The sequence below is a fragment of the Pleurodeles waltl genome, chromosome 2_2, assembly GCF_031143425.1.
Source record: "Pleurodeles waltl isolate 20211129_DDA chromosome 2_2, aPleWal1.hap1.20221129, whole genome shotgun sequence".
Lineage (NCBI taxonomy): Eukaryota > Metazoa > Chordata > Amphibia > Caudata > Salamandridae > Pleurodeles > Pleurodeles waltl.
In genome coordinates, this window is record NC_090439.1 from 392,756,107 (window position 1) to 392,782,427 (window position 26,321).

A 26,321-nucleotide genomic window follows, 5' to 3' on the forward strand; every position below is an offset into this window, starting at 1 on the left:
TCCTCCTCATAGGGGGAATCCTCAGTGGAGGGTGGGGATGGGGATAATTTCTTACCCTTTGTTTTAGGACGTTTTTAGTCCATTATTTCAGGATCCAAGTTTCCCTGTTCCCTTTGCTTTTTGGCCTGAGCCCTTGTCTAACCAAAGATAAACCCTGGAATACCCACCATTGCAGCATGGGCTTCCAACTGTACTTCAGCCCAAGCTGAAGTCTCCAAGCCGTTCCCTAATAGACACTCTACAGGTAGGTCTGTGGACAGTACAACCGTTAGGACAAGTACCCCCGCAGCTGAGATCAAAAACTGCCATGGGTTGCTCACAGTATTGTGGGTGTCAGTCACTTGGTACTGATGACCAAGTAGGTGTTGCTCAGGGGACACCAGTTTTTCAGTCACCATGGTGACACTGGCACCTGTGTCCCTGTGGGCCTCTTCCTGAACACCATTTATCAAGGGTTGCTACTTGTACTTATCCTTGTTCAGCAAGGGTGTCAAAGTCAATGCCCCCATCAGAGACTAAAACAGCCTCAGTTATTTCCCTAACTAAACCCACCCCCACTACACTTCCCAGAGTTAGCCCTGCTATACTCTTGGATTTATTATTACTATTCCCACCATTACTGCTATTGCTAGGGGCACTATAGGTAGGAGTGGGGATTGTAGTGGTGGGTGGCTTGGTGTTTTTTTTTAGGGCAGGAGCTGTCTCCTGGCCTATGTTCTTACACATGTAACACCAAGGCTTTTTCACCTGATTGTTAGAGGAAGAGGTTTTGGATTCTCCCCCCCCCCCCTCTATCCCCCTGAGGAGTTGTGTGGGCCTGATGAAAACTGTCATGTGCCTTACGTGCTTCCTTTTTATGGTCTTTGGCACCCCCTATATGAGCTTTTCTGCTCACCCTAGTTCTGGCTCGCTTGTCTGCCTTCTTACCCAATTCTTGGGGAGAGGTCAGATCTGAGTCCACTAGATACTGGTGCAACAAATCAGACCCACAATTATTAAGTATATGCTCTCTCAGAATCAGGGTATATAGGCCCTCATAATCAGACACGTTGCTACCATGTAACCAGCCTTCCAAAGCTTTAACCGAACAGTCCACAAAGTCTATCCAATCTTGTGAGTACACTTTTCTGGTCTCCCTGACCTTTATTCTATATTGCTCAGTGGTGAGACCAAACCCACCCAAGAGTGCAGTCTTAAGGATATTTTAGTTGTCTGCAACCTCTTCCCTGATAGTGAGAAGTCTGTCCCTCCCTTTTTAATAGATGGACACCCAGGCGGATGTCAGCCCACTGCCTTTGAGGGACCCTCTGAACTTTACAGGCCCTCTCGTGGAGCAGCCCACTTATAAATCTTATCCCCTACCTTGTAAGAGGGAACACTTTTGTGCATGTTTTTAGAGTCAGGAGTCCTCCCCTACCCTGTGCTCACTGAAACTTGCACTATTGCCACCATGTTGTGTTAGCCCCAACCCCTGCCTTTCCCTCTCAATTGCTAAGGCCTCCATATCTAGGGCTAGCTGTTCCTGCTGCAGCCTCAGGTTGGCCTCTTCCAGTCTGTTTCCTGAGCTCCCTGTCTAGAGAGTCTTCCTCTGGATTGGAGCAGTTGGTCCCCTCAGACACTGAGGTGACATGGGAATGGACAGAGGAGGATCTGCCCCTAGGCTTACCGGCCCTTTCCATAGCCCTCTGGGTGTAAAGGGGACCCTACTAGTATAGCTTACCTTCCCACTCCTTGAAGAGTGTCCAGCTATGCTGGTGGGTCTGCTAGGACCTCTGTAACCCTCTGAGGTATCCTGTTGATTCCCACCAAGTTCTAAAATTTATTTTTCTAGCTCTGAGGAGTTAGAATCTATTCCTCCCTCCTCCTCCTCCTCCTGGTAACCAGCTTTTTCCCGGTCATCCTGGAGGATCAGGACTAAGAGCAGGTTCTTATTAGGATTCCTCCCCATGTCTAGCTTCCTTTCAGCACACATTCCTTTCAATTCCTTAAAGGCCAGGTTCTCATAAGGAGAATCCATGGCCTCAGAGGTGTGCCCAGCTGTATACATGGTATGTGTTAGAATGGTGTAGGGTGTGCCTAACCTCCCTAACTTCTAGACTCTATTAAGAAGTTTGGAGCAAGGGCTATGCCTAGACCCCTAGCTTACCCAAACCCAGAGACTAGATCCCTGACACTAGGTACTATGGGGGTCATTCTGACTTTGGCGGGCGGCGGAGGCCGCCCGCCAAAGTACCGCCGTCAGAATACCGCTGCGCGGTCAAAAGACCGCCGCAGTAATTCTGAGTTTCCCGCTGGGCTGGCAGGCGACCGCCAGAAGGCCGCCCGCCAGCCCAGCGGGAAACCCCCTTCCATGAGGATGCCAGCTCAGAATGGAGCCGGCGGAGTGGAAGGGGTGCGACGGGTGCAGTTGCACCCGTCGCGATTTTCAGTGTCTGCTTGGCAGACACTGAAAATCTTGGTGGGGCCCTGTTAGGGGGCCCCACGACACCCGTTACCGCCAGCCAGGTTCTGGCGGTCAAAACCGCCAGAACCAGGCTGGCGGTAAGGGGGTCGGAATCCCCATGCGCCGCCATGGAGGATTCCCTAGGGCAGCGGGAAAACGGCGGGACACCGCCGGTTTCCCGTTTCTGACCGCGGCTGTACCGCCGCGGTCAGAATGCCCATGGATGCACCGCCAGCCTGTTGGCGGTGCATCCGCGGTCCCCAGCCCTGGCGGTAGTCAACCGCCAGGGTCGGAATGACCCCCTATGTGTCAGTGAGTGGTCTTTCCTGTGGAAAGTACCAGGTGACAGTGATAAGGCAATTGCAAGTGCTTATCTCACAGCTGCTCCTCCAATGTAGGAAGCTGGCCCTGGTGTGTGGTGGGTACCCAAGGTACTTACGCCTTATATCAGGTCCAGGTATCCCCTATTAGTGTAGTGTAGGTAGTGTCTAGAAGCCAGGTTCTCAAGACTTAGCTTTGGATGTGCAGCCAAGGTTTATCTATGAGACATGCAAAGCTCGTGCAATATCACTGTAGTCACACAGCACTTGCACACATGAAAGAAAACACTAAGGGGGTTATTACAACTTTGGAGGATGTGTTAATCCGTCCCAAAAGTGATGGTAAAGTGACGGATATACCACCAGCCGTATTACGAGTCCATTATATCCTATGGAACTCGTAATACAGCTGGTGGTATATCCGTCACATTTGGGACGGATTAACACCTCCTCCAAAGTTGTAATTACCCCCTAAGTGTTACAAAAAATATAGGTGCTATATTTTGCTAATACAGCACCAAAAATACTATAAAGGCAATACTCCCTTCGGAGGTAATTAACACACAAGATCTATACACTAGTAGTCAGAAATAGGCATAAAAACAGTTAGTGGTAAACAGTGCAAAATAGTGTAAAACACAATAGAGAATGGAGACCCTAGGGGGAGCACAAACCATATACTAAGAAAATGTAATGGGGTTATTAGACCCCCACCTAGGTAAGTGGTGTTTGTAGAGGGGTGCTGGGGGTACCAGGAAAGCACAAATGTGTAAGTATCACAGCACCCCCCCCAGCAGCCAGGAAATCAAGAGTAAATCACTAGAATTTGCCCAAAACACCCACTAAGAAGAAAAGAGAATTTGCAAAACCCAGAGGCGCCTGCAAGAAACCAATGGTGGGTTCCTGAAGAGGACGACCTGGGGAAAGAGGGGACCAAGTCCAGAAGACACAGCAGAGTCCAGTGGGGGCAGGAGCCCCTACCCACCAATCTGACGATGCAGAAGTTGGTCAACGGTGATGAAGTAAAGTCAGCACTGCAGCCCTGGAGTCGAAGTCAAGTTCCTGGAGGATGCGGGTAATATCCCACGCCGGAAGGAAGATTGCAGTCTGGTTTGCATTTTCGGATTCCACCAAGAAGCCTTGGCAGAGGCAAAACTCGTGGTTGGCAGAAATGGTGCTACCAGGGACCATTAAGGTCCAGGAGGACTCAACCCAGGAGGGGAAGTCAGAGGGGGCTCTCGGCGTCACAGAGAGCCCACAGAAGCACAGGCAGCACTCAGGAGTCCCACAGGACGGGGACACAGAAGTTGCAAACGGAGCCCACGTAGTACTACGATAAGGAGTCCCACCCCACAGGAGAGCTACTCAGGGAGCTGTGCGTCGTGGGAAGGAGTGCAGCGGGGCTGGAGCTATATGATGCCTGAAGACCCCTTTGAAGACGTGCCAACAAGCCTTGGCAGCTGCAAGACACAGTGCACGGGGTACTGTCCTGCGTGGGAAGGCAAGGGCTTACCTCTACCCAAGTGGACTGACGAGACCACTTCAAACCACCACCCATGACGCAGGATCTACACAGCTCTGCAGGAGAGGGGATCCACGCAGCCGGTCGTCGTTGCTGTTGGTGCCTGCAGATGTAGGGGAGTGACTCATTCACTCCAAGGGAGCTTCCTTCTTCTTTCCTGTCCATATTGAAGACGGGCTGTCCTCAGAGGATGCACAACTGGGGAAATGTTGCAGAAACTGGAAGGAGTCGTGGAAACAATGTTGTAGGGGAAGTCTTCATCTTTGTTGCAGATTGTTGGTCCTGGAGAGTCCAGATGCAGTATCTTCAGTCAGAAGGCAAAGTGGAGGTTGCAGAGGAATCCTGCTGGAATCTTGCAAGCAGAGTCTGAGGAACCACCCAAAAGAGAGACCCCAAATAGCCCTGAAAGAGGGATTGGTCGCCATCTGGGTGACCACCTATCAGCTTAAGTCACCTGCCTGACCTGGCCACTCAGATGCTCCCAGAGTTCCCTGCCAACCTTGGATTCAAGATGGCCAATCCCAGGGACCCTCTATAGGAGCTCTGGGCACCACTCCTGGGGTGGTGATGGACAGGGGAGTGGTCACTCCCCTTTCCATTGTCCAGTTTCACACCAGAGCAGGGACTAGAGGTCCCTGGACAGGTGTAGACTGGTTTATGCACAGAGGGCACCAAATGTGCCCTTCAAAGCATACCAGTGGCTTGGGGAGGCTACCCCTCCCAAGCCATGTAACACCTATTTCCAAAGGGAGAGGCTGTAACACCCCTCTCCCAAAGGAAATACGTAGTTCTGCCTTCCTGGCTGCTCAAGCAACAGGAGGGCAGAAGCCCGTCTGTGAGGTGGCAGCAGCTTGGGCTGCCTGGAAAACCTCGGAAGGCTGTAGGAGCCATTCTGGGGGTCCTCTAAGGATCCCCCAGAGTAGACGGAATCATACAGCCAATATTTGCAGAAGTATTGGGGTATGATTCCAACATGTGTGATACCAAACATGCCTATGTTCGGAGTTACCATTATTTAGCTGGACATAGGTAGTGACCTATGCCCAGTACACACCTAAAATCGCATCTCCGCACTCACAAAGTCTAGGAAAATGGAACTTGAGTTTGTGGTGGCATCTCTGCTAGTGCAGGGGTACACTCACACACAGGGTCTTGCATCCAGCCCCCTGGGCTAGAGGGCCTGCCATAGGGATGACTTATAGTGACCTGGATGCAGTGAACTGGCAGTTAAAGGGTGCATGCACCTTTTCACTCAGGCTGCAATAGCAGTCATGCAGAACACTTTGTATGGGCTCCCTATGGGTAGCATAATATATGCTGCATCCCATAGGTATCCCCTGGTACCCCATTGCCTTGGGTACCATATGCTAGGGGCTTAAATGAGGGCACCAATGTGCCAAATGTGGGATGAAATAGAGTTTTGGGAGAGAGCATAATCACTGGGGTCCTGGTTAGCAGGATCTCAGTGAACACAGTCAGACACACTGACATCAGGCAGAAAGGAGTGTAACCATGCCAATAAAGAGGGTACTTTCCTGCAAGGGTCCTTGCCAGAGAACCTACTGTCCATGATTTAAGGGTCTACAGAGAATGTTGCTGACTATGGAGTTCTTCCACTCTGTTTGTGCACTGTTTTGGATCACTTTATTCATCTGACCTTGGTATCTCACCTGGAAAACAGCTTTCCATGCAGTTATCAACTCTGTACTCCTGCATTTATATGGGTGTTTAAGTCTTCCATCTTTGAGGTGGACAGAGTTACTATAAGAAACTATCTCAGGTTCATCCAGAATATGTTTGAATAAAGAAGTTGATTCTTGTAAATCAAACTGCCTATGCTTGTTGTCTTCAAGCAACCAACAATTAAGGCCAAGAGATCCCTACATAATTATGTTGCCAAGAAGGTCTGAGTTACTACAGCGAGGAGTCTTTGAGGTCCCCTACTGAAGTGTTCTTTTAATTTGTGCAGGGTATCCAAAGGCAGTGGCCAAGTTGCTGGATGTATGATTGTGGTCTGCATCAAATTTGCATTTCAGAAAGTTGAAAAGTCAGTTGCCCAACCGATTACCACTCATTTGACCTGTCAGAGAGCCACTACCACTGTCTTCATGGTCAAAACTCAGTTTCAAAAAAATCTGCAAGAAAGTCACCAACACACCTTCTTCAATCTTAACTTGTAAAACATGTTGAACCTGCGCTTTTTAGGTATCTCTCTAGTACTTAGTACCTGGTACTCTAGTAAAATGCGCATGATTCTTTAATTGATTCATTATTGAAGAAGATACTTAGTTTTAAAGGTGATTTTTTTCTTGTAAACTTTTTTCCAGTGGTTTACATGCAATTCCTTCATTTCTGCTTTGAGCTGTAGTGTTGATGATGTTTCCTTCTTAGAGGGTAGTAGGAGAACGTAAGCTCCTCCGAATGTAGAAAATAACCCCGCCCGGGGCTCTATTTGCAGGCTTCTCGTGTTTTTCATCGAGGATTTCTATCTTGATGTGGTGAAATATCGGGTGAATCAATAGATGATACCAGTACTGGAGATCCATCTTCTAAAGAGCATTGCATCTTCTCTCCTTGCAACTGCTGACTTGAACTCTTTTTTTTTTTTTCTTGTGGAATTACATCATAGGTGCCGAGCTCTCTCCCATTTAGAAATACCTGTTTTGGAACTAGAAAGTATTCAACGAGAAAATATAATACTTTTATGTATGATTTAGCAGCCATATTTTGAAGCAAGACTTCATCATCATAGTCAGCCTGCATTTGAAGCACACATAAATTCACTTCTTTCTTGTTTTATTGCTGCAACTGCAAGGATCAGATTGTTTTTATAACTTATAATAATTTATGTTGTTAATTTTGTTTTATTTTTTTACCTATGATCTACCTCTTTGCTCAGTTGTATCCAAATCTGGTTTTCTTAATATTAATGCACAAAACATTTGAATCCATGGCAAACTATGAAATAAACTCACCTGCGAGACCCCTGTAATTATGAAATGCAAATCAATCATATGCATCGGTCAGTTTCTAGCCATATCTGCCTATAAACATTACTATCAAAACAAATGTTGATGTTCTACCCCTAAGGTTGTTGAAACAGGAGGGTGACTTGAAATCTTCACTACTTATGAATTCCTCACTCATGAACGAGCTAGTAACTACCATTTGGCAATTATTGTATTTTTATTTTTTCTGATGGTTTAGTTGTAAATTGTAGGAGGGTATTTGGCACATCTTCATGTTTTTCACACACCTAAGATTTCATGTTTATGTATGCAGCCTCTTCACATTTTATAGGGAAGCAGTTGATAGTTCTCAATAGTGACCGCAACCTTTAACCATTTTGTTCTATGCTTTTCTTCGGACTGTACTGTGGTCACCATCTCTCACAATAAAAACATCTTTGGTGTGGTTCTTGTTTTTCAGCATTGTGAGTGCTGACTTTATTGAAAGATGTGTCTTAGATTTAAAAGCTTTACAACCTATGCTGCATCATACAGAAAATTTAAAGTCTCAGGTTAGTAGAGTTGCATGTTTTATATATTTTTGTTTGTTGGTGCATGCATATGTATTTTCTTTAATCATGCAGTCGTATGCAGCTTGAACTTGGATTAAAGTAGATTAGAGCGCTTTACATCAGAAATGCGTAAGTGATATGTGAAAATAAATCAAACAAAGGCATAGTAAGGAGAAATGCACATACAAGCATACATCATACGAAGGCTTGGATGTAAGGCAGGATATTAATTAAAAAACACTTAAATGTAACATGTTAATCAGATAAAATGTCTTAAAGAAATAGACATGCTGTCCAAGCAAGGGATATATAAAATGGAGACAATCCCACATAAGTAAAGATCAAGGAAATTAATGGCATGGGAAATACACAATATTAAAGCAGCATAGAGGTGGCATGGTTGGGAGGGGAAGACAGTGTATGAATGAAAAGCTGAAGAGAGGAAGCAGGGAAAAGGCTAGAGAAGGGTTGACAATGAATAAAAGAATAACTCGGAAATGGAGGCAGGCATCAGAAGGAGAAAGTTAACTGAAGCCATACTAAAAGTGACTTTGGACATTTCATTTCAATCTTCAAGGTAGCCAGTGAGGTGCTAGTCATTGTGCCTGGGAGAAGAGTTCCAAATTCTCTTTGCGCTTCCCGAAATGATTTTGCCTTTGTGCAGTATTTCTTTTTAAAATCTGGAGGTTCTGGAAGTAGTGTGTATCCATGCCACATTTCAACCTAGGCCCACTTTACAGTTTCAGCTTCGATGGAATGTACAGAGGGGCAGATGTATATAGAACTCTGTGATGCAAGCTGTCTTGTATAATGCTGTGACATCAATTGGAAGTCATTGAAGTGTTAATGTAGTCACGTGTTTGCTTCCAGAGAAGAAGCATGCTGCAGCATGTAACTTTCTGTGGCGCTAAGTACATTTTGAGAAGAACGGTCAAATGAGAACTGCCATAGTCCATTCTAGACAACATAGGAGATTAAACAAAAATCTTGAACTCTTGTTATAGTAATCTCCCAGAGAAGTTGCAGCTGAAGGCACTCACTCTAGGCCATCGGGAATAAGACCCAAAGATTTTGCGCAGTCAGTGATGGCAGGTGAAGTCAAGGATACCAAGTGAGTCGATCTGGGCCTCAACTTGCAGAGACATCAGCTACAATGAGATGAGAAGAAACATTTTATTTGTACCATGTGTTGGCTGTAGATATATACGTTTAGCATACTTCTCCTATCTAATGTTGGGCTCAGACTTCTGCAGCTTGTTTTTCTTCGAAGTCTTTCGCATCATGAGGAATAAAGACTCCTCTTATAGTCTGTGTTTTGCATGATCATTGGCTAGATAGTGTTTTTTTTCGCCATCTGGTTTGTATGCACATCTCGGAGCTCCATGATTGAAGCTCAATTCCTGCTATAAGTCCGTTCAAGCACCACGTTGTTCATCACCCTCTGATGGAAACCTTGACAGTGACTGCAGCTAGTGGTGTTCCTTCCATTTTTTTTTTTTTAGAACTTCCCGCCTGGGCTTGGGCCTGGTTTGACTTTGTCCTTTTCTTCAGATGCCATCTTCTTTACTCGACAATGAGGAGGAATGGAAAAGATGCCTTTTAATTTATGTCTGAAGTGCCATGCCAAGTGCTCCTGGTTTGACAAACACTCAGTTTGTAATCTTTTCCTGTCCCCAGACCACAATGAGGTGTTGTGCAAAGCGTTCTTGGCCTTCTGTTCCAAGAAAATGCTTCGGCAACTCAGAGAACATCGTTGGGCCCATTCCACCATGCAATCACAGCAACTTGACAGTGTACCTGATATTTTGGTAGACCAACTGTTAGAGCTGGGCAGGAAAACGAGGATGCCTAGGCACAGGCTGCGTCCATGGACATCCCCCTGCTGACAAGCTGTGGTGAAGGTTCTGACCCCGACTTTGATCCCTCCACATCACAAGGGCATGTGTACACACTTGAAAGCCTCCCAGTCCTGTGTAAAACCATCTGAGGTCGCTCATGGAACGCCAATTCCCTCAGTCCATGGTGGTCTCTAAAAACAGGGAAAGGAGAAGACACAAGTCCCTCCACCTCAAACACTTGGCAAGCGTTGAAAAGTAGATGCCTTCAGAGCACAATTAAACATCAGAGCTGTCACCTTCGGCATTGAAAAGCATAAGCCATCAAAATCATCTTCAGTGTCAAAAATCCTGTTGATGCTAAAACTGCCCTTGATTCCGAAACTACCCTCAGCATTTAAACAGCCAAAGAATGTGTTGGAGCCTAAAGAGAGACCTGTTGAGTCAGTTCTCTGGAAACTCCAAGACATATTGGACAAAAGACAAAAAACGTTGTTTATTCATCCAGAGACTGGCAAGGTAGAGAGGCTAAACTACCACCAGCTGTAACAGGCACAAGGAAGGAGACATTTGAAGAGATCACCATGGGCCAAACCGACCTAAGGCTCCCAAGAAGAAACACATGGCACCAGACGTATACTTTTTGCACTAACACCACCTCCTCTACATGCCTCTACACCTATCTCTCCTCCACTTCTGCCTCCTATATTGTCACCACCTGCAATATCACTAGCTCATACACACTTGCCTGAGCACCTTCCTTCAGCGAAGCCACACACGTCACCCGCACCATCTTCCATGAGTGACATTGATACAAGGGAGGATGTACTGCCATGTGGTATGCTGTATTTTGCAGACTCACAGGGAGGTCCAGACACTGCAGAGGATCCATTGAACCAATATGATGTAAACCCTGTGGATGACACTGACCTAGACCTGTAGCTCTCTAGACCCGCACCACCAGATGATACCACAGTTTATCATGAGGTCTTTAGTAGGGCTGCACGATATCACAAAGTCGATCTCCAGACTTTACAGGACGAGGGTGACTTCCTAGTTGAGACACTAACTAGATCTCATAGGAGGGTACAACTCTTGCCTATATTGAAAGGCATGCTCAAATCCACAGGGGAGATTTTCAAGCAGTCGGTCAAATCCAGGGTAATAACCCCACTGGTGGACAAAAAATACAGGCCACGTCCATCAGACTCCTCTGTACATACAAGGTTAAGTTCCCCTGATTCCCTGATAGTTCACTTAGCTAGGAAGGGGGCTGATTCCCAAAGCACTGGAGATACCCCTCCAAAAGAAAAAGGAAGAAAAAAATGCAATGCAACAGAAAAATGTGTTACTGCACAAGCGGCTAACCACCTCATTGTAGCTAATTCAGTTGGTTTACTTTCATGTTATAATAGAGCCCAAGGGGATGAGATGCAGGAACTAGTGCAGCACCTTCCTGAGCAATATCACCAAAGCGGAACTCAATTGGTTGAGGAAGGCAGATTGATTTTCAAGGCCACCATTCAGTGTGCACTAGATTCCGCCAATACTAGTGCTAGAGAAGTCAATACTAGTATTATCTTAGGCACCATGCATGGCTTAAGGTATCTGGCTTTAAGTCTGACATACAACATTTGCTTAGTCTACTTTTTGACCTTTTGATGGTCAACATTTATTTGGACCACAGGTGGATGGGATGTTAGAAAACATTTAAAAAGATACTGACGCAGCCAAAGCCGTGGGTATCCTACAAAATGTTCATCCTACAGGCTCCATTTGGAGAGGACAGTATAGAGGTGCATCAAGATCTGCCACATCTAAGACTCAGATAATGCACAAAAATGGCAAGGCACATAGCCACAAAAATAGCAAGGTACATAGCAGTCCCAGCATACAAGATGAATTTGGTACAAAATACAATACAAAAATAATAGAGGCAGGAGTTGTGGGTCCATCTCCAAAATTACCACGGCCTACTAAGCAGTGACAGCTTTCCCCCTGCAATGGGTCCTTTCCATCATCAATGACAGGTACTGCTTAGAACTCGCATCTACCCCACCCATTATACCACCACGAACACAAAATGCCACCAGAACATCTTGCACTCCTCCAGGAGGAGGTGCATCTCCCCTTCATTAAGGGACTATAGAGCTAGTATGAAAACAATATCAAGGACATGGGGTCTACTCCCTGGTTTCCTCATTCCCAAAAAAGAAGGGATCTTAAGGTCTATTATAGACCTGAGGCCGCTCAACAAGTCTCCTCAGAACTCTTTCACTTGGTCACACTACAGGACATCTTTCCATAGAGCTACAGCAAGGAGATTACATGACAGCTGTAGACCTCAGATGCTTATTTCCACTTTCCAATACATCCCACACACCATCGCTACATTTTCAAGTCAACGGCGAACACTAGCAATTCAAGGTATTACCATTCGGGGCAACTACAGCTCCACGATTATTAACATGTGTTCCCAAATCTAGACGACTCCCTCACCAAAATTCCTAATGTGTACAGGACACACAGAAGGTAATCTACGTCCTACACAAATAAGGCTTCACAAATTTTTTTGCAAAATCTCACCTTCAACCTTTGCAAATCCAGCCTTTCATGGACACAATATTAAACTCAGTTACAACCAAAGCCAGCATGTCACGCCGAAAACAGTCATGAGTTTTCTTAAAATGTTGTGGTCATGCATATCCTTAGTACCAAACGCCTGTCTTCACATATGCACCCCCTTCAACACACCCTTCAATCACAGTGGTCTGAAGCGGAGGGTCACCTACAAGATCTAGTATTGGTAGGACCATCAACCCATCACTCTCTGCAGTGGTAAACAAGCAACCGTCTGTGGAAGGGTTGGCCTTTTAAAGCCCCAATTCCGCAAATACCCATTACCACAGATGCGTCCCTGAAGAATTGGGGGGTGGGCTGGCCATATGCAGACCCTCATGGTGCACTGGCTGTGGTCAACAAACCAGAAGCATTTTCACATCAATCTTCTGGAGCTTCTAGAAATTCAACTAGCTCTAAAAGCTTTTCACAATCATCTTCTCAACAAGGTAGTCCTGGTCCATTTTGAAAACATGACTGCAATGCTTTAAACTCAAAAACAAGGAGGTGCTCACTCTCTGTGGCTCTCCCTTACAGCAGAGTGCCCATGGCATTGGGCCGTACATCACAAAATCCACCTCCTAGAAGAATTCCTTCCAGGGGTGGATGACGACTTTGCAGATATGCTTAGCAGAATGCATCAGCAAGTACGCAAATGGGAAATCAGCACACTTCTCCACTCATACTTCAGATGGTGAGAAACCCCAGAAATAGACCTCTTTGCAGCACAACAGAATTCAAAATGCCAAAGCTTTGCCTCCGGGTTCCCTCACCCTCAATCCAAGGGCAATGTCCTATGGATGAACTGGTCGGGATATTTGCTTATGCTTTTTCCCCTCTCCCACTCATTCCGTGTGTGGTTCAAAAACTCATACAAAGATCCCTCACAATAATCCTAATATCCCCAACATGGGTGCGACAACCATGGTTCACAACCGTTCTACAACTCTCTGTAGTGCCACATAATAAGTTACCTCTCTGGCCACAACTTCTCACTCCGGAACACAGGAGAGTAATACATCCTATTCCCTCTCAGCTCAATCTGGCAATTTGGCTCCAGAGGTCTTGTAATTTGGACCCTCCCAAACAAATGCATGAACATTCTACTAGCACAAAGACTGACTACACAGACTTGTTAGGTGGCAACAAACAAATCCAGCCACTATCACCAGTAGTGCAAGACCTCATTGGTTACCTCTTTCATTTATGACAAGCAGGCCTGGCATATACATCAATTAGGTTACATTTAGCAGCTGTGGCTGCTTACATGCAAAACAGACAACACATCACTTTTTAAAGTTCCAGTCATTAAAGCTTTTATGAAAGGTCTAAAGAGTCATTTCATCTTCCATACCATGAGCACCAGTGTGTAACCTTAATATTGTTCTCACTAGACTCATGTGACCTCCATTTGAGCCACTTCATTTGTCATGTACAGTTCCTCACATGGAAAGCAGCCTTTTTAATAGAAGGATATGTGAACTACAAGCACTCACATTGGAAGAACATTTCTTCAAGTGTATCCATCAAAGCCAGTACTCAGTACTAATCCAAAGTTCTTCACTAAAGTGGTATCCCCTTTCCACGGGACCCAAGCAATAGAGCTACCACTTTTCTTCCCTAAACCAGATTCAGTAGCAGAAAGTACTCTCCACACACTAGATGTTAAAAGAGCGGTGATGTATTGCATAAAAAGAACGAAACCTTTTGGCAAGAAGCAACAGCTCTTTGTTGCATTTGCAAAACCACAACAAGGTTCCCCTATATCCAAAGTGGGAATAGCTAGATGGATAGTTAGATGTATTCAGACATGCTATCGCAAATCAAGCACTTCCTACAACTCAAAGAGATCATTCTACACGCAGGAAAGGCTTTTTCGGAAACATCTCACTTGAAGACGTTTGTAAAGCAGCTACATGGAATAACCCAGATACATTCACAAAGCACTATTGTGTTGATGTTTTAGCTAATCAACAGGCTAGAATGGGTCAAGCTTCTATTTCAACCACTAGCTATCCACTGCTTTGGGGAGCACTGCTTTACAGACGATGCTAACCATGTCTACAATCAACACATGCTACAAATGGTATATGTTGCATACCATGTAAGCATCTATTCATAGAGTGAAGTGCCGTAGATTCTTATGTGCCCATTTTCCTCCCAGGAGTAGTCATCATAGCTCGTAATTCAAAAGACTGCTTAGAAGAAAAACAAGTTGCAAAAGCCATAGCCCAACTCTAGATGGTAGCAGTATGCTGTGCATATGAATCTATGGCACTACACGCTGAGAATGGATGCTTACAGTGTCAGCAACATATTCCTTTTTCTGTTAGTTTGCTTTTTAAATCATGAGCAGCATCCAGTTTTGTAGAGTTAGGGCAAGAAATAAGATTGCTTTGTCCACAAAAATTTATACTGTTCCTGTTCTTGAAACAATTTAAATGTGCTATGTACTATTAGTGTTATCTCTGCTTATGTAATTAGTTAATACCTAATTTTACTGTATCTGATTGAGTCTTCTAAGCACAGATTTCTTACCTTAAAATAGGGATAGTGGGCTTCAAGCTTAGCCTTTAGGGTTCATCACTTGACATAGGCCTTGGATTCATCGGCCGGCTCCAGGCACCGGAAGCAAACCTGGTGGGAGCCTTTGACAGACATCTCCCTTTGACAGGATCTGCAGGGTTTAAATCCCACAAGTCTTTTAGGGGACACACCTACAGCACATTGAAAGCTAAGCTCAAAAAGATTTTCAACAAAAGATTGGGAAAATTGTCCATAAAATGCACTGAGATACCTCTCCGGATGTGTGCTGATTGAGCGAAAATATCTGATGTCACCTCACTGTGGTGGTGCCTATATAGGCCCTTCTCATGTCATTTCCTGCACAGGCGACGTTGACGTGGAGCCAATCAACTACATGCCTGGGGGATATTCTTAGGTGAGGAATCTGTCACTAGATGGATTCTCTACCAGATAAGGCATTGCTGAAGGTTAGTAACTTGTTCTTATATTGCGTTGCTGAAATATACATCTAATTGTCAACTGAACACACTTGCTGGGAGTGTATAATTGGCAATTTTAAGGCATAAATTGCTCATCACACTTCAATCAACTTTTGTCATCGCCACCAGCCATACCAGGTGGTAGTTTTTTTTTTTTTTTTTACTTAAAGCTATACAGTATTACTCCAGTATTGGATCTTTCATAGGTGCACATGCTTGAATCATTCCTTGTTGTCGAAGTGGGAGTTCCATGGTACCATTAGAAAGCAGTGTATGTTAAAGGTAGCCTGGAAAGTCCATAAAACCTTAAGTTTAGTAACACATCTGTCATATTAAAAAAAGAGATTAAACTTTAAGCTCCAGCCAATCCGGTTCTATCACCCTCTGGCACACATCTCAGAGGCTTCTGTCTCTCAGAGTGAGAAGGAGTCTCCACTGAGCTCTGCTCGGTTGATCTGTTTCCAGTATTAACAAAGAGTGCTATTTCCATCTACATTATATCTCTTATTACTGTCTTCTTTAGATCTGACTCTACAATATGAGATCAAGCAAAGAAAGATCTTTTTAGTCCTTGTGGGGCCTGTGGCAAGAAAAGGCATAATTCAGAAGATCAACACAGAGATTGCATTTACTGCCTTTACCTATCCCACAAAGTGAAGGATCCTAAGATATGCCATACGTTTTCTTCTAAAACCCTAAAGGACAGAGAGGGGATGTTACTGCTGAGGCTCCCAAAGCTTAAGACTAAGAAGGACCCTGTTTCGTAGGATGACAGTGAGGATTCTTCATCGTCCTCCAGGAAAGTTCGTAATAGGGAGAGGTCAGAAGTTCGTTCTATGCATAAACCTCCCAAAAATCTACTAAGAAGACCTACCATGGGTCTCACAAGGAGCAGAATCCTTCAGATGAATCTCACAGGGAACGTAGTCCTTCAGAAAAACATTCTAAAACACATAAAGGACATATTTTCTCCTCAGAAAAGCCCAAACCTGAAAAAGCAAGGGCTGAGCTTCCTCCACCTTTACCTCAGATTTTCCACAAATTAAAAAAAAGGTAATCCGCAGTGTAGACTGAGAGATCGTTGACAAGAGTCACAGTCGATGAGAAACTCATCTACTACTCCATCTTTGAAGAAAACTACTAAGGTGGCGTTTATGATGTGGACCGCAATAATGGTAACAAAAGTGGCTGTGATCAGATCGATGATGACAACCTTATCAGCACCCATCCCATCAATGCTAAAACTAGTTTCTACCTCATCGACAACACCATTGACAGTGAAGTTTATCCCAGCGGCAGTGCCGGTGAAAACGCCTTCGACCTTGACGACGACACGAATGGAAGAAAATGACAGATCAATGGGTTTTGGATCTCCTTCTATTCGGCCACATGCTGGAATTCATTCACAAACCGCATCTGATCCTGCCCAAGAAGTCCCCACAAACGCATCTGCATCTCCTGAGGTTATAAGTGCATACAGTGCTCAGCAAAGAAGCTATACTACAAGTTCCTTGGAAGGGAAGAGGGTTTTGTTCCTGTTCTTTCTTAGTCCGGAAGAAGTCAGGGGAATGGTAGCCTTTCCTGGGTCTAAGAAAGCTGAACAACTATCTCAGGAAACAGACATTCCGCACGGTGACGCTTCAGGGTATCCTACAGCTTCTGAACAAGGGATATTAAAAGACAACATTAGATCTCCAGGATGCATAATTTCAAGTCCCAATACATCCACAAATTGGAAAATATTTAAGATTCACAGTAGTCAGCAGATATTATCTGTTCAAAGTCCTTCCCTTCGGCCTAAGAGCCACCTTTCACATTTTCACAAACTTCTTGGCGCCAGTGGTGTCTTAAAACAGAAAAAAACACCAAGTCTTTCCGTACCCTGATGATTGGCTGGTCAAGGCACCTTTTCATCAGGCAGCACAGAGGTCAAGCAGTGCCTGCCTACACCTTTTCCCCAAACTGGCCCTTAAACTGAATCCACAAAAATCAGCTCTCCAGTCATCCAAGAGGATAACATTCTTTGGGGCTACACTGGATACAGTCTTCAACAAAGCATATCCCTGAACAGAAAGACAGACAACATTGCTGTTTACTAGTGTAAAGAAAAGTTACTTTTTATTAGCTTCTACAGATCTAGGGATGATGAGCTCCTGCATTGCCTTGGTGTCATTCTGCCGCCTGCGAATGCAACAGTTGCAAGAGGAGCTCAGTAGTCAGTGGATTCAAACAAAAGGCTGTATTGACAATATCATCCATATCACCCTTCGGATGGTCACAGCTCTACCCTGGTGGACTCGAGAGACAAATCTCTCCGTAGGTGTCACATTCATACCCCCAAGCTTCCCGGTTGGTCATCACCACAGACTCCTCCTTAGAGGGTTAGGGAGCTTATCTTCAGGACCTGCATTTCAGGTGCAATTGAGAGCCATCTCAGTTGCTTCTTCACATCTTCCTGCTAGACCTAAAGGCAGTACATACCTCCTACCTAGGATATGAATATCTGCAGTGTTCATCCCCACAGACACCACAACAATGCACTATATCAATGAACAATGTGGAACAAGGTCTCAAACGCTGTCTGAAAAGGCACAGAGAATCTGGGAATGGTCAATCCGTCACCTGGTGAATCGAAAGGCAGAACATGTCCCAGGCGAGCAAAATGCCATACCAGGCACTCTGAAGAGGATGAGAAGTGCTTGCCACCAATGGGAGATAAATCAGGATATCTTGGAGGAACTTTTTCATCAATGGGGCAGACAAAATCTGGGCCTGTTTGCAATATCCCAGAACCGGAAATGCAGATTCAACTCAAACTGGCATCTACAACCAGGGTCGTGGGGGAATGCTTTTTCAATGGCATGGTCTGGCATCTTTGCCTACACTTTTCCTCAGATTCCTCTCCTTGCAAGATTCTTGTGAAGATGAGAGCGAATCCCTGCAGGAATATTCTCATCGCTCCTAAGTCGCCACAGCAAATTTGTTTCACAGAGTTGTTTCTCCTCTCAGGGAGACAGCACATTCAGCTGCAACTACTTCCATCTCTACTGGCAATGAGCCAGGGACACGTATTTCACCTGGATCCCAAATCCTTGCACTTATTAGCCTGGCTCCTGAATGCAATTAATTTGCATAACTGAACATCCCAGGAGAATGCAGGGATATTTGAGCCTTGGCTTGTGAAGGTAGTTCAAACAAGACTTAGGCCCTCATTACAACCCTGGCGGTCGGTGATAAAGCTGTGGTAATAACGCTAACAAGCCAGTGTTTAAAAAAATGTTTTTTTTTTTTTAATGGAATTATGACCACGACGGAAACCGCCCACACAGACAGCCACTTTAACACACCTACTGCCACAGTGGTAGCAACAAGCACCTCGGCGGTAACCGCCAACAGCCAGGCGGAAGACAATGCACTGCCCACACAATTACAAGAGGCCTGTCCGCCACCTTTTCCGGGGCGGTACCAACGACATCAAAAGCACGGCGGAAACAGAACACAGAAGGTAAACGACTCGCCTCTGGAGACTCAGGGAACAACCACGACGCCATGGAGCCGGAACTGCAGGTGTTTCCCATGCTGGTCTACCTCCTCTTACACCATGAATACCAATGCCGGCAAAGACGACCGCGGTGATTACTGCCGCCTAGCACACAGGGGAGGGGGGAGGCAAAAGAGTGACACACACACACACACACGCAAAACCCCCACCCCCATACACACAAACAGATGTAAAAACATTACACATCCACCCCGTAGCCCTCAGGAATAATGCCAGGACACAAGGAAGTGATTGAAGTGAGTGTAATAAGATAAAAAACTAGAAATACGTCCTCAAAAATCAAAACAGTATTTACATATATTTAAATGGAGGAACACTGCCCAGTCCACAAAGTCCGTGGGACACAGGGCCACATCACATATGCCAAGGCCCCACTTGACTCCTACATCAATATGGAGACAACACTGCAGGGGCATCAGGTCGAAAATACACAGGCACCTCAGAGGGATGGGGAATGGGGGGCACCTCAGCCTGAAAATGGTACAACACCACTTGTCCTGGAGGGGGCAACATGCACTGTGCTTGGTCCTGGGGAGTGCAAAGCCACAGTCTCTCAAGTGGGTGGTTTGCCCACTGCTTGGTCCAGGGGAGTGCAAAGCCACAGTCTCAAGTGCTGGTGGTGGTGCTGGCAGCGGTGCAGGTGGTGGTGCAGGTGGCTGTGCTGGTGTCAGGGCTGCCAGTGGTGGGTGGAGGCTCCAGGCCTTCCCCTGCAGCCTCGGACAGCTGAAGCGCCATGGTTGGTGTTGGGGGCTCAGAATCAGTCCCAGCACCTGGCCTCCTGTCCCTGCCTGCCTGCAGGGGCAGGCCCTGTGCTCTTGCCTTTGCCATCTGGTGGTGCCTCCTTGCCCTTCCCCTTGTAATCTGGTGGTGCCTCCTTGCCATTGCAATCTGGTGCTGCCTCCTTGCCCTTCCCCTTGTAAGCTGGTGGTGCCTCCTTGCCCTTGCCCTTGTAAGCTGGTGGTGCCTCCTTGCCCTTCGCCTTGTAGGCTGGTGGTGCATCCTTGCCAGCTGGTGATGCATCCTTGCCCCTCCCCTTGGCAGCTGGTGCAGGCACACTGCCAGTGCTGATGGGTGTTTCCTTGGAGCCTCTCACACCTGCAGTAGCTGCCGACAATACCGTGGCCGTGGACTGGGTGGCTGAGGTGCTAGCCTGGGTTCTGACCACCCTGGCCCAACGTGAAGGATGGGGTGGTGGGGAGGGGTAGGAAAGACCTCAGTGGCGGAGAGGAAAAGCTTCTTAGGGGCACTGGGGCAGGAGGAGGGTGAAGGTTTGGGAGTGGAGGAAGAGGGAGTAGTTGTTGGTGTCTGTCTGCTGTGTTTGGGTGCAGGTTCATGGGCTGGATGCTGTTGTGAGGTGGATGGCTGTTGGGTGTCTGAGTGCTTACGTTTGTGTACTTTGGGAGGAGGGGGCATAGACACAATGGGAGAGGACACAGAGGACGTGTGCATGGATGTGGTGGTGGTGACTGCCAGTGAGGGGTGTGTAGTGATAGGTGTGATGGTGATGGAGGCAGTGGATGTTTATGTAGTGCATGTAGGTGTGAGTGTAGACGCAACTGGGAGGAAGGTGGACGAGGAGGAGGACACAGTGGAGGCAGTAGGTGTTGATGTGTCTGCATCTGGATGGTGTTTGTGTGAGTGCCCGTGGGATGATGTGTGGTGCTTGTGTTTGCCTGAGCCCCTCCTGTGTGTTGTCTTAGGTGCATGCTGGTCTGAATGTGTGCTTGGGATAGGTTGGGGTTGAGGGGAATGGTACTGGCCAGAGGAAGTTGGAGGGGGGAGGCTTGAGACAAGAACAATGGCTGCCATCAGGGAGGAGGCCAGAGCCTGGATTGATCTCTGGTGGCCGCCATGCCAGAGTGAATGCCCTCCAGGAATGCATTTATTTGTTGCAAAAGCCCTGCCACCCCCTGGATGGCATTCACTATGGTTGACTGCCCAACAGAGATGGATCTGAGGAGGTCAGTAGTCTCCTCACTCAGGGCAGCAGGGCTCACTGGGCAAGGCTTGAGGTGCCTGGGACGAAGGAGATGCCCACCCTCCTGGGTGAGCAGGCACTGGAAACTCGCTGCTGAGAGGGCGGTGCTTGTATGGGGGTGGCAGCTGTACCTGTAGTTGGGGTGGCTACAGAGCTGTTCGCCACCACTAGGGAGCTTCCATCGGAGGAAGTATCACTTTCCGAACTGTCTCCGCTGTGGTGCTCCCCTCGCCTTCTGTCCCCCTGGTGCCCTCACCATCTGTGGATTCGGTCTCATGGGCCCTGTGGGATGCAGCGCCCCCAGTCGCCAGTGCCTCTGCTTCTCCGCCAGATGATGCTAATGCACAGAAGGACAGGATGACGAAACAAAAAGGGAGGGAAGAGACAGAGGATAGACTTGGCCAATGGCAGCAACACCACCGTTGGACGGACACACACACACACACACACACACCCACACCACACCACACCACCCGCGTAGTGGATGCCCACTAGCTTGGTTGGAGGTGGAGTTCATCAGCCCCTGCCCAACATGGAACCTACCCTGCAATATCCGGTCTGCCCTAGGGGCACCAACAGGCCCACATCCCCCACCCAAAGGCTACTCCATCACGCACAAGTATTATAATGTGAAACTGTACCCACCCCCTTATGGCTGCTGTGATGCCCTCAAGCGCCCATCCATCTCCAGATAGGCCACCGCCAGTATGCGGAACATCAGGGGGGTCAGGGTTCGACGGGCACCCCTTCCTCGTTTGGAGGCCATCCCCAGCTGGGCCTCTGCCGTCTTACTTGCCCAGCGTCTCAGGTCCTCCCACCGTTTGCGACAGTGGGTGCTCCACCTGCCGTAGACCCCAAGGGTCCTCACTTCTTTGGCGATGGCACCCCATATACCCCTTTTTTAATGAGCGCTGACCTGCAGAGAAATACACATAGAAAAAAGGTATCATTCATAACGTCCGGCCTGTTACACTCATGGCCATCCATATCCCTCCCATTCCCTTATGCACATACATTGCCCACCATACATGCAGCAGGCTGCCCAGGACCCCTCAACCACCCCCCTTTACACGAGGCCCTCACATACAGTAATCCATGCATTCATGCCCCATGCATCGTGCTCACAGTGTACTCACTGAGGCCCATACAGCATTTGGTACTGAGGTAGAACCCCATCCACCAGTCTCTCCAACTCCACTGCGGTGAAGGCAGGGGCCCTTTCCCCAGTGACACGAGCCATGGTCGGTTCCAGACACAGGTCACAGCAGCACATGCAGTGTAGGTCCTCTCCTGTTGAAGGTCAGGTAGCAAGTGAGTGAACAGATAAAAAATGGCGGTCACATCAGCAGCGGTGCGTACCGTCACCGCCGGCGTACATCACCATTGGCTACTGTTATCCATAAGGACCAATAACAACCAATGAGGAGTTGCACAGCGGTACTCGACCACCTCCCGCAATGGCGCAAAACGTCAGCAGCATTACTTCATTTCCACATATCCATCCACACAGGACAGACGGATGCCATTTCGGGGGTCAGGGGCAGGCCATGGCACCTAACTGCGTCACAGCACACATAGGCACTATTTGGGCCTATACAACAACATACTGTTTCAGTCACAACATGCAATGCACTGTACATTTTGGAAATGTTGAATACTGACCAGATGCTCATCGTTTGCGCCCCTAGATTGCAACTGCTGCAGATGAGTAGGAGATGGAGACATCCCTCCGTGTATAGGCCCCGTGGTGGACTTGGCAGCAATGGAGGACAGGCACATTATCCTCACCTACAGACTTGACAGGGCTACATTCCAAGAGCTTCGTGCCCATTTGGAGCTAGAACTGATCTCTGCTATTCATCACCCCACTGGGATCCCCTCTTGTGCAAGTCCTATCTGTTCTCCATTTTTTGGCAACTGGTTCTTTCAAAGTGACAGTGGGCTTGGCAGCAGGAATGTCACAGCCAAAATTCTCAATAATGCTAACAAGAGTGTTGTCGGCCCTGATGAAACACATGCGCAGCTAAATGTTTTCCTCCAGATGGAGGATTTGGCCACAGTGAAAGCTGACTTCTATGCAATGGGACACAGCATCATTGGAGCAATTGATGGTACATGTATTGCATTTGTCCACCCAATCTCTCATAGCTCCTCCCCCAGTGAGGAATCCCAGGACAAGGGCAGAGGAACGTTACAATGAGACACATGGGCGAACAAGAAGAATTATAGAGCGAACCTCCGACCTCCTGAAGGCCAGGTTTCGATGCCTCCATCTAACAGGTGGTTCCCTGTGCAACTCATCCAAGAAGGTCTGCCAGGTCATCGTGGCATGTTGCATGTTGCACATCCTTGCCTTTTCTGCAGGAGGATGAGGCTGGAGATGCGCGTGTGGCAGCGGTGGAGCCTGTGGACAGTGACAAAAAGGAGGATGAGGATGTGGGCAATAGAACATAAATCATACAACAGTACTTCCAGTGACACACAGGTAAGACACTGTAACTTCACCTTTCATTGCAGTTTTGTATTGGAAATTGTCACTGGCAGGCTGATATTCCTACTACTATGGCCACTTATTGTACCCTTTGACATGTCTATTTACAGATATATGTGCTCCTATCAGGCTCCTGGTGTATTGACTGCAGCAAACTACAGGTCATACCTATGTATACATTACTGTACAGTTGAATTGCAGGGGCGGGGCCTCCTGTCCACTAGCACCAGCGGAGGTGGAGGGCTGTTCATCGGTGTGGCTAGTGTCAGGGGCCTGTTGGTGTGCCACTACCTCCCTCATGGTGTTGGCCATGTCTGCCAGTACCCCTACAATGGTGACCAGGGTGGTGTGGATGTCCTTCAAGTCCTCCCTGGTCCCCAGGTACTGTCCCTCCTGCAGCTGCTGGGTCTCCTGCAACTTGGCCAGTATCTGGCCCATCATCTCCTGGGAATGGTGGTATGCTCCCAGGATGTTGGGGAGTGCCTCGTGGGGAGTCGGTTCCCTGGGCTTGTCCTCCCCCTGTCGCACAGCAGTCCTCCCAGCTTCCCTATTGTCCTGTGCCTCTGTCCCCTGAACCGTGTGCCCACTGACCCCAAGTCCCGGATCGTCCTGTGTTTGTGGGGTTGCCTAGGGTTCCTGTAGTGGTGGACACACTGCTGATTGACATGTCCTGTGGTCAGAGGTATGGGCCCGCTGGGTGGGTGATGTGGTGGTGTTTCCTGAGGGAGGAGACTGTGGTGGTATGGGACTGTGCCTGGGTAATCGACTGTTCGAAGGTCCTTGATGGGCCAGGTTGGTCATCCTGATCCAGGCGTGCAGAGCTGCTGTTATCACTGTGGGCCTCTTCTGTGGGGGGACTGGATGTTGCTGGCACCTCCTCTCCAGTGACGTTGTGTGGGGGACTGGTGGGGATGTAAATGCAGTGCTTTTGTTTCTGCGTGACATCTTGTGCATGGGTGTGTTGCCCCGTATGGTTGTGATTGCCCTGGCAGCTTAGGCTTGTGTGAGTTGTGATTTGGTTGGATAGGTGATTGTCTCTAATGTGCATACTTTGGTGATGGGTGTCCATGCATGTGTGTTGCATGCAGGGCTTGGTAGTGGGAGGGGTGGGTTGTGTTGGTGGGGTGTATGTGAGGTGATGGGGGTGAGGGTAGGGGTGAGGGTTTGTGATGGCATGCAGGTAGGGGGGTGATAGTAATAGTGAGTTGACTTACAAGAGTCCAGTCCTCCTGCTACTCCTTCCAGGCCCTCAGGATGCAGTATTGCCAAGACTTGCTCCTCCCATGTTGTTAGTTGTGGGGGTCCACCGCCAGTCCTCTGTACTGCTATCTGGTGTCTTGCTACCACGGAACGCACCTTCCCACGTAGGTCGTTCCACCTCTTCCTGATGTCATCCCTTGTTCTGGGGTGCTGTCCCACGGCGTTGACCCTGTCCACGATTCTCCACCATAGCTCCATCTTCCTAGCAATGGATGTCTGCTGCATCTGTGATCCGAATAGTTGTGGCTCTACCTGTATGATTTCCTCCACCATGACCATTAGCTCCTCCGAGAACCTGGGGTGTCTTTGTGGTGCCATGAGTGTAGTGTGAGTGGTGTGTTTGAGGGTGTGTGGAGTGACGTGTTGGGGTGTGTGCTGTGAGGTGTATGGGTGATGATGTTCTGTGGCTCTGGTTCTGTGGGTGCTCTTGGTGTGTCTCCCTCAGTTGTCAATTTTCTTGAGTTGTAAGGGGTAGTGGGTAATGTGGGTGTGTGTTTTATAGTGGTGTGGGTATTGTGTGTGTATGTGTGGCAGGTGTGTGTTATTCGAATTGTCCATTGTAGTGTTGTTTTGTATGTGTGCGTGTGTATTTTGAGTGTGGCGGTATGTACCGCCACTTGTTTAGCGCCATTGAATGTCAGCTGCGGTGATACGTTAGTCATAATGCTGTGGGCCCAGTTCTGTTGGTGTAACGGTGTGGGTTTTCCTACCGCCAGTTTATCACTGACCTTTGGGCTGGTGGACTTGTGTGTGTCTGTATAGTGACGGATTGCTGTGTGTGTGTCATAATGTGGGTAGCGGTAAACCGCTATGGTGGATGTTGGCGGCATGGCTGTAAGCGAGACTTAACGCCAGTGTCATAATGAGGGCCTTAGTCTTAAATGGGAGCAGTTTTGCACCTAGTGTCAATGGTCCAATGTGCACCCAGTGTCATCTACACCAGAAGAAATCCTTCCCTATCTACTACATCTGGCACAATCAGGTCTTGCTCATGCTTACATTAAAGTTCACCTAGCGTCTATATTCTGTATCAGAAGATGAGCAGCATCACCATCGTTGTGTTTTAGCAGACTCATCAAACATTTTCTCAAAAGTCTATTTCGGGTCTTCTTGTCAGTGAGACATCCTCCCACACTCTGACAACTAAACACTTTACTTTCCCATCTAATGAAAGGCCCATTCAAGCCTATCCACAAAGCAGACATTCAATTTCTGCCTTGGAAAATGGCTCTCCTCTTAGCATTAACATCTGCAATGCAGGTTGGTGAGATACAGGAGTTCTCCATTCCAGAACCTTTCTTGCAATTCAGAAACAATAGTGTAATTCTGCTAACAAATCCAAAATTTGTTCCAAAAGGTCCATCAAACTGTGACTTAAATGAACCAATAATTCTAAAGACCTTTTTCCCAGATCCCAAGACGGCAGTAGAAAGGACATTCCATTCCTTAGATGTCAAGAGCTGTCAACATTTTACCTTGACAAAACGAAACACTTGGGTAAATTCAATCAGTAATTAGTAGCTTATATTGCTCTTAGAAGGGGTTATCCACCACCGAAACAGAGCATAGCAATATGAATATCTACTGCCATAAAATTTTTGCATCAAAAAGCTAGCACACCACTACAAACAAAGGTGTGAGCTCATTCGACCCGAATTATATCTACTTTGACCGCATTTTTTTCCGGTGTGTCTAGCCAGTATATCTGCAGGGCAGTAACTTGGAAAATTAGACACACCTTTACACAGCACTACTGCTTGGAGTTC

The 26,321-nt window shown here is 47.3% G+C and overlaps 1 protein-coding gene across 2 annotated transcripts in view; it reads left to right on the top strand.

Annotated features, from left to right (window-relative positions):
- The window catches only part of RTTN (rotatin), a 978,768-nt gene that overhangs the window by 633,749 nt on the left and 318,698 nt on the right, over positions 1-26,321 (top strand). For both annotated transcript variants that reach the window (XM_069219896.1, XM_069219897.1), the window contains exon 37: positions 7,715-7,805. In XM_069219896.1, coding sequence (XP_069075997.1) covers positions 7,715-7,805 — 91 coding nt within the window. The remainder of the gene's footprint in view (positions 1-7,714; positions 7,806-26,321) is intronic.